The sequence below is a fragment of the Alligator mississippiensis genome, chromosome 8, assembly GCF_030867095.1.
Source record: "Alligator mississippiensis isolate rAllMis1 chromosome 8, rAllMis1, whole genome shotgun sequence".
Lineage (NCBI taxonomy): Eukaryota > Metazoa > Chordata > Crocodylia > Alligatoridae > Alligator > Alligator mississippiensis.
Window position 1 is genome coordinate 11,848,513 of NC_081831.1, and position 9,391 is coordinate 11,857,903.

Here is a 9,391-nt window from a genome sequence, read left to right on the forward strand (position 1 = left end):
GATGGATTTTGACTGTTTCTGGTGCCCGTCACCTTCAGGAGTAAATCTAATCCTCTTGCACTTAACTTTTACTTTGTAGATTTTAAAGAAAAAATGAGGCTTTCTATTTTCCATCTTTAAATTGGTTTCCTAGCTTTCAGCGATCCAGTCTCTGAACTCACTTAGCTGAATAAACCAAAATGAAGCAAATGATTCTCTTCACCCGCAGAAGAGGCTACTGCTGGCATAAGCTTGCTTAGCACTTTAATGAACTCTTGTTCTAGATACTTAGCCCATAATTTCACTCAGTTCAGTGGCTTTCTTGGAAAAACCTGGCAGCAGTTACACATTGCTTAACATGACATTATTTGTTATATTCAAGTGATTTAAATAAATCGCAGTTTTAAGCCATAACATTGGTTTGTCATTGTTTTTAAATTGGCTTTTCTTTAAAAAGAAAGATGTTTAATTTCGATTTTCTTTTTTAAAAAAGCATGTTAATCCGATTTAAAAAGTAGGCAGATTATTTTTATTGAGCTTGTGTGAACTGACCCGAGTCTTTCCACAGCAGAACAAGAGATTCTTACGCCCTGGAAGCGTGACCACGAGTTGGTAATTTGTGTCTGGATTTGGTAGCAGCCTTTTCCGCCCTTCTGCCACGGCTCAGTTGTTGCATACAGGCAGGTCACCTGTGTCGGGTCTCACCTGGCCCCATCTTCACAGCAGACTCCACGTGTGGGATAGGGGATTCGGGGGATTGACTTGACATGCAGGGTAAATGCAACCGTTGTGCTCTCCAGCATGGGCTGGACATAGTAGCCAGCCTGAAGTTCTCCGCTGAATAGTTCAATGCTTGTGGAGTCCCTTGTGATTAAAGCCCAGGCGGCTGGGGACGGGCCAACAATGACTGCCAGTCTCTCATAAGAGGACTTTGAAAAAGGAGTGCAGGTGCTGAGGCACACCAAGAAGTTCATTCAGTCCTGTTGAGTGTGAGAGCAACTTTCCTGGGTGTGAGAAGCAGAGGGTTAAGCAGGCAGCCTGCACCTGATAGGAGAGGGTTTTTTAGAGAAGGAAATAGGTCATTCTTTACCCTTGACTGAGCAGAGATGGTAGAGATTTACTGTCTCTCTTGAGCGGGGAATGAGGTGCTGGCTTTTGAGTTAAATATAGTTGCGATATGGCAGAGATACAGGCATGGGCTCTGCGAGTCGAGCAGTTCTCCCAAAAGAGGGAGAAAAATGAATGTCCTCAGCTTGCATTTTCCAGGCAGCCTGCCTTGCTCTTTCATTCCTTCGCGCTGTCTCTATTCCTCTTCTGTGTCCCTGCTCCTGTGAGCCTGTCCACATCCACACCATCCCGAGGCAGGTTCCTGATGGTTTCAAGGTCTTTCTAAGCTTTTACTGGAACGGTGTAATAAAAACCTTCCAGAATCTCTGCAGTCAGTAACTGTGGGAAGATGAGAAGCTTATGAGAGAGCTGAAAACGCCCTTCCTGTGACAATTATGGCTAGGAATCCAATGTGCCTGATTGCTCTGCTGTAATTAGAGCTGGAAGAAGGATGCAAGTACCCCAAGCAGAGAGCTGTAAATGCTTCTAGCTGTCATTACTATGTTTGGTCCTTGATATTCCCAGTGTGGCCCTTCTCCATCATAATGGGTCTGGTTTTACTGGTTTACTTTGTAGGCCCTTCCATATTTATGGCGAAACATTAGCCAGATTTAGCCTGTCTCACTGGAAAATGAAAGATAGGGAATTGTTTGCTCCAGGGGAGCCATAAAACACTGAGCATAGAGACCTGGGGTGGATGGAGTGCATTCAGCATGATGTCCTGGCGTCTTCTGGTTTGTCAAGAAAGGATGGATGGAGGAGCATGCTGTGGAGGTGCCACGGTGGGGAACTAGATGCAAGGTAGTGGATTGCATAGGAGGTTAGAGGGGAAGTGGGTACCCTACAGGTTTCAGAGCCTCACCCCCAGATGATGAGATCCTGGAATTAGGCAATCCATAATTGAGTGTTTCAGTCTTGGGCTAGGCACTAAAGCACACGGTTGACAGCCCAGAGTTCACAGGTTCGAGGCCGCAGCAGAAGCACTCGTGGCACGGCCCTGTCAGATTCCAGCAGATCTGCAAATTCAGCTAAACGCCACGTCACAACACGGACACGAGAAGAAAGGAAGGAAGTGTTGGGGCAGTGAAATGAATATAGCAAATCCAAGAGAATTCACAAGGGTTAGGTTGCTAGTCCCCCTGCAAAGATGAGGGTGTGTGAATTAGCTGGGGGTCTACATAGCTGCAGCAAACAGCTGTGCTAGGATGACTGAGCTGCTCTAGGTTTTTGCTGTGGCTTCTGTTTCAAAGGTTGTTCCTTTGATTAGCTGTGTGGGACCCCTGAGGAGCTCCAGCTGATCAGGAAAATGATGCCCTGTGAAGTAAAAGTGGCAGAAGCAGCTGAGCAGGCTGCCACTAATTCGGCTATCTTCTGTGAATTAAGTGGCTTGCAAACCACCCAGGCGTGAATGCGCTGGGTTCTGCTGGAATTGCTTGACCCACTGGTGACACACCTGGCAGCTCGGGGTTGTGTTTGGATCCTTGGAAACATGCTTCATCCTGGCTTAATGCAAAAGACTCTTAAAGGCGGAACCAGGGGAAGCTTTATATGAGATTCCCCTCTAAGCAGGATGCCTGTGAATGTACTCTGCGAAGGCGTATTTAGATCCCACTCCTGTGCAAGGCAATCTGGTGGGTGCTGAAGAGTAACTTTAGCTGCCGAATGAGCAAACCTCCTTGTCCCCACAGCAGACGCCCAAAATTTGTAGCACGGCGACGGTCTGCCTGCTCTCACACTCGCTCCATGGAGACTCGCCGCTTGGTTTAATTTGTCTGCTGTTTTATTTATGACATGGAAAGTTGTCTGTAATAGGAATGTCAGTGTTTTGTTATTTTTTCATTACCTGATAATTCATAGCTGTGCTTAGGCCTTGCAGCCATTGCAAGGAGACAGTTGTACAAAAGCCAGGGCAGCCCAGGCTGGCCCATTCATTATGAATCTCTGACTGTAAATCCTGCTTTTTGTTGCTTGGGCAGGCAGGGTGTTTCATTCTTCAGTAACCTGAACAGCCAGTGACCAGGCCTCCCAGGTTTGCTGCGACTTTGATAATACCAGGATTTGTTTCTACTAGTCTTATCACTAGACTATTATTTCTACTAAGGGAAATAATGGTTTCTGACCCAGAATCCACCTCTGGGGCATAGTGAAGCCTTTATTTCCCATCTTCAGGTTTCTCTTGCCCATTGCAAGTAACTTTTTTTTACTTTGACAGGCCGATAAAACATCATTAGGGGTTGTTTTTTTTTGCATTGTTGGGCTAAAGGGCAGGCAAGCAGATTTAATGTGGAGACTTGATGAATTTTAATGGCCATTTTTCAATCCTGCTTTTAGTTCCTCCTAGTCTCGCTCTTCCACTTGGGACTAGTTGCAGACAGCCTGTTCTTCATGCCTGGGAAATGGCCAGAGCTAGTTGCTATTCCGCCCCACTCCACAGATTCTAGCAGCTGCTCACAAGCTTTCCAGTCTCCCTTGTACACACAATGCATGGGTTAATAGTGCCAGGACTTTGGTGTTGGCCAGAGGAACAGCAAATATCTCTTGAGCATCTGTGCAGATGAGGATGATTAGGGGGGTATGAAAAAAATCTTACAAGGTACGTGGAAAAAGACACCCTTAGATGAAGAGGAAGTGATTGATTCAAAGGCAGCAGCATTACATTTTTGAAAGGCCCAGACTGTCCATTTCGTAAAATGGCCCTGAAAAAGAGAGAGTCCAGCGGAGGGCAGCAACAACAAGGCACATGAGTTATGAGAAGAGGCTGAAGGAACTGGGCTTGTTTAGTTTGGAGAAAAGAAGACTGGGGTGGGGATTTAATCACAGCCTTCAGCTACCTGAAGGGTGGCTCCAAGGAAGATGAGGCTAGACTGTTCTCAGTGGTGGCAGGTGACCGAACAAGGAGCAACGCAGGCTGCAGGAAGGGAGGTTGTGGTTCGATATTAGGTAGAGCTTTCTTACAAGGAGCGTAGTAAAGCACTGGAACAGGCTATCCAGACTGGTTGTAGAATCTCCATCCTTGGAGGTTTTTAAGACCCAACTAAACAAAGTCTTGGCTGGGATGATCTAGTTGGGGAAGGTCCTGCTTTGAGCAAAGGGTTGAACTAGATGACCTCTTGAGGTTCCTTCAAAACCATCATTTTCTATGATTTTAAAAGGGCGGCAGTTAGATATGCTTGCTAAAAAGCCAAATTATAAGCCTTTTACCATGTGACTTTCATCTGCTGTACAGACTGCTGCTGAAAGTAATGAAATGATAACTCCCTTGTATATTCTTTATTATGCACTGCCACATTTTTCAAAGAGAAGCGTGCTTTTCCTTATCACTGCAGCTGTAGACTTGTATCAAGATGTGGTGCAGAGATTGCCTGTGTTGGAGGATAGTATTATGTTGAGACTGGACTTACAGTGTATTCTCTTGTTTTCCAGCATTCATCATCATGATTATTCTAGCCCTAATCCGCATCAGCAAGGGCCAGGCAGAAGGTCACCCGTCTATGGCAAACCTCTCGGGGATCCAAAATCTCTTTGGGGTGTGTGTCTACTCCTTCATGTGTCAGCACTCTTTGCCATCACTCATCACTCCAATCTCCAAGAAGAAGCATGTGAACAAGCTTGTGCTGCTCGATTATGTCTTAATTCTGGGTTTCTACAGCCTCCTGTCCTTCACCGCTATCTACTGCTTCCGCAATGAGACCCTTATGGACATGTACACGCTCAACTTCACCAACTGTGACATCATCAACATTGCCTTCATTCGCTACTTCCTGGGTCTTTTCCCTGTCTTCACCATTAGCACCAACTTCCCAATCATCGCTGTGACGCTGCGGAACAACTGGAAGACCCTCTTCCACCGGGAAGGTGGGACATATCCGTGGCTGGTAGACAGGATTGTCTTTCCGGCAATCACTCTGATTCCCCCTGTGGTGGTGGCTTTCTTCACCCATGACTTGGAGTCCTTGGTGGGTATCACTGGGGCTTATGCTGGCAATGGGATCCAGTACATCATTCCAGCTTTCTTGGCATACTGTAGTCGAAAGGATACTCAGTTGGTCTTTGGCAGTGGTACAGTCAACAAGCATCTGTCCCCTTTCCGGCACACCTGCTGGATTGGGTTTGTGCTGGTCTGGGGTTTTTCTTGTTTAGTGTTTGTGACTGCAAATATAATCCTGAGTGAGCCAAAACTCTGATGGGGCAGTCGCACTCTCCTCCCCAGGGTCCTGTAGGGGATTCCAAGATTTCAACTCTCACTGTAAGACTCAGGTTAGTGTAGGGGAGGACAGAAAACCAAGTCTTTCTAAGCAATCAGCTTGTCAATTCAGGTTTGATATGGACTCAAGGATTTCCTTTACACCGTTACTGTCACAGGTGACTTGCTCAACTACTTTGAATTCTGATCTGCAGACTCGGTATATGAAGCCATGGGCCTGCGCTCTTGGGAGGCCGCATGGTAAAAGAGCGTCTGACCATTTCTGCCTTGAGCTCTGGTACAGAGCATCTTCTTCTCCATCCAGGAGTAGCCCCCTTAGTGCTGTGGACTTCAACAGGAGGCTGTTCCTCCTTCACCCGCTCCTCTTGAGAACAGAGTGAGTCTCTCTGCCAGAAGTGGGGAACCAGGAGAGCTGCTAACAGAATCTGATGGCAGGCCCACTGTGTTAGCAGAGTCCCCCTCCGTCCCAATGAAGTTGCAGACTTTTGCCTACACTAACGGCTATCTTAGTGTCGTGGTGGGGAAAATGGTGATCGGTTGGCCTTCTCTGAGTAAGAATGGGGAGAGGATAGAGGAAGGGGCAGTGGTCGTCTTGGATGTGACGACTAGGCTGGTTACCGATTTGTTCTCCATTTGTTACTCCCTTGGCCTTTTTATTTGTCCTGTGCTCTATGGAGTGCATGCGTAGACTCAATGGGTCTGGGTTAGTTTTTATCTGTTATTAGTGTTCGCTACTAGGGGTTTTCCAGTTGTCTTCTAACACTCCCTTTGGAGGCCAAACTAGCTGCTTAAAGCTCTGACTCCCAGCTTCTTTCCCCCTTCATTACTACCCCTCAGCTACCCATGGTGGATGCCAGCGCACTAATCGGGCAGGCCCCACTCGTGCTGGATGGCCATATTCCTCAGCAGAGGAGTTAAAGCGGAAAGCCTGTCTTTCCCCAGCTCTTTGGCACTGCTAAGTGGCCTCAGCTGCCAGAGCAGACCTGCCTTTCACAAGAGCACTGGTGCAATAGGGCAGACCCCGTCTGCAATGGTCAGGATCCCTGTGCGCCGGGAGGTGCTAATTACCCCTTCGTGCTGCGCATTAGACCTGCAAGAGCTCTTGCTGTGCATCCTGCCGCATTTCCAGTCTCCAGCGCTGGGTAATTAGCCTCAAAAGGAGCTGGGTGTTAATTCAAGAGGAGAAAGCTGGTGCCAAGTGGAGAATGCAACATTGTGCTGCTTACTGTGCCTGTTTCATTGTTGAGAGAGAGCTTGCTGGTATTAAGAAGGGGAGAGAGGGTAAGATAGACTAGGTGTCCCAAAAGCCATCATCCTACTTTTAAAGCTGTCCCCGTGCTTCAGGTTAAGAGTGTTTCTTGTAGCTGCTTTTGAGATAGGGTTTGAGTTATTCACCCTCCAAAAACTCAGTACAGACGTCTCCAAGATCGGAGGCTGATGAATGCTTCGGTGCCTGCTGGTGAGCTGCCTGTTTTATTGGACAGTGTGGCTTGCCCTCTTGATCTGAGGCTGCTATTGGCCTCTAACACTACAAAGTGACTTACAGTTTTGACTTCAGCAGCCTGAGGATCTTGGTTAAAGGTCATAAAAGCTTTAATAATAGAAGGAAGAACTATCACTGTTGAAACATTTTTAACCTGAAATATTTTAAAGCCCCCTTCCTCCCCCTCTCCACCCCATGGTATTAAACCAAGTTGAAAGCTGACTGCCAAGCTTGGGTAATACCGATGCTTGCCCCCTGTACTGCTGCTATATTAAATGTCACTTTTCACCAACAGTGAGCTCTGAAATGCAGGCTCTTCTTAATCAAGTGTTATTTTTCAAGTACAATTTCCTAGCTTCCCCCTAACCTGAAGCACTTCCTGCCATGGGAATATTCAAGTGGTTGGGGCTGCAAAAAAGCACTAGGGTTTGTTTTTTTTTTCCTTCAGCAAAAAATAAAAATATCCTTCAGCCCTGAGACATGAAGATGTCCTTGATGCACTACATAAAGCAGGATCTGCTGATGGGGCAGGGGGAGTCTGTGGCAATCCAATAAACCTGACTGTCCCTTACCTCCAGATGGCTCATAAACTTAGTTTGGCAGCCCTTACTGGTGCATTGGGTAGGTACCTGGATGGCTCCGACTGCTACAAAAAAAGCTGCTGTGGCTCCTTCAGGGCCAGGTTACTGAGTGGTTGGAGAGAGGGTATTGCTGAGGTCAGAGTCCTATTCTGGGTTAAGAGGATGAAAGCACATATGTCAGCTTGGAGGTCAAAGGCACGGTACAGCCAAGTCTGAAGCCCCTTGCTCAGTTTGCTCGTTCTTGTGGCTTGTACGAAGTCTGAAAGTCAGGGATGGGATAGATCACAGGCACTGTTGTAGGGCAGGCTGGGCCATCCTGTGCTTATATGCTCAGGGCTGGCCAAGGAAGTGATAGCTTTTGTATATGGCTAGTGACCAAAATGATCCCATGAAATAAGTGAACGCACTAGGTGGCATGAGGCCCCTCTTGGTACGGGGACAGCTGGCCTCTCTCAGGCTCCAAGGCCTGTTCCTTGAGTCAACAAGCTGAGTCTCTCGCATTGTATCTTGCTGACAGCACCAGGACACACTACATCCTCAAGTGTCTGAGCAAATGGATAAACTTCATTCTTGCTTTCCTCTGCTTCCAGGGCTGTCAAATGCTCAGAGACTCTCTTTCCACCCCCCCTACACACACACACGCACACAGTCTTGGGCCTGGACAGCTGCCAGAAACCCATCTCTCTCGAGAGCTTTCCATGGTACAGGAGCAAACTTCAAGACCAGTGTGTTGGGCAGAGGCTGTTTGCGTACAGCAGGATGAACAGGCAACGTAACCTGTCTCTGATCTCCTGGCAAGTTCCGTCTAGGACTCTAGCAAACCCCTGACTGCCAGGAAGTTCGACCTTTTAGTCTGAATGGGTCTGACTGTACATGGCAAAGCACAAAAGCATGTACACCCTCTTTGTACTGGAAACCGGTAGGTCACATTGGACTGGGAATGAAACAGCTTGCTTCTCTTCCACTAACCTCACCCTGTGTGGCCATGTGGGATTCCACAGCTGGCCGCCTCCTGAAAGAGATTATTTTTAACTAGCTCCTATACGAAATGTGCCTTCTCTTCTCTGGCTTGGATTATCCCCTCTCCTCTTGTTAAATCTCTTTTTTGAATGTTGTACAAGGACAGTTTCTAAGGGATCTTGATATAAACTGTGAACTGGTGGCATAAACCAGCCTTGATTTAACGGTGCAGCGAGGTCTGCCTTCCTTGCTACATTATGGAAGAAAGGCCTCTAAGGTCATTTAACCTTGGTGTCTTTTGATGGCGCCCAACTGGAAGAGCTGTCGTCCTTATGGATGAAGATGATAGATGTTGGAAAGATTTTTCTGGACACCTGCCATCCTTGAACAGCAAAAGAATCCACTATAGGAATTGGGACTATTTATAGGAGAAATGCTGCCATGGGGGGAATAAAAGGGGGGTGGAAATATTCACAGCTGAAAACATGAAAAAGAAATGCCTTAAAAAGTTGAAGGGAGGGTTAGATGGATCGAGCTAGAACAAGTCGCTCAGTTTGATTGGGCTCATTGACAACAGCCGGGGAGATAATCAGTCACTGTCCTGGCTCAGTGTGGTGCAAAATCTCGTCTCCTCCTGTCCTATTTAAGAATGAAATTATATTTTTAATTGGATATTATATACTCTAACAATCCATTATTATGGATCCTCACCGTGATGCACTCTCGGCTTGTCCCAATGTAATTATTTTTGGAGGGAAAAAAAGCATAAAAAATAAATGCACATTATACATCTGTTTTGGTCTGGCCTTTTTTTTTTTTCCCTTCCTCTTCCTGTGAGCTCCTGTTGTTAGTCCATAGGAGAAGCCAGAGAGGGCAACAGCGGTGGTGATGACTTAGCGCAATTAAAGCACTGGTGTGCTCCCCTTATTAGCCTCCTGCTTCCTGCATCTCTAGGTGTTCTCTGAAAACTCGATTAAAGCAGCCGTACGATACCCTTCTCCATTACGTTTCTGTACACTTAAAACTTAAACAAATTGAATCATTCCATTGCCTCAGGCAGCAAAGGCAGTTTCTGCC

General features: G+C 46.8%; 1 protein-coding gene across 1 annotated transcript in view; it reads left to right on the plus strand.

The window, feature by feature from the left end:
* The window catches only part of TMEM104 (transmembrane protein 104), a 64,665-nt gene extending 55,559 nt beyond the window's left edge, over positions 1 to 9,106 (plus strand). Inside the window, exon 10 of the mRNA XM_006262442.4 lies at positions 4,510 to 9,106. Within this exon, the coding sequence (XP_006262504.2) occupies positions 4,510 to 5,270 (761 nt within the window). The 3' untranslated portion in view covers positions 5,271 to 9,106. The remainder of the gene's footprint in view (positions 1 to 4,509) is intronic.
* The last annotated feature ends 285 nt before the right edge of the window (positions 9,107 to 9,391 follow it).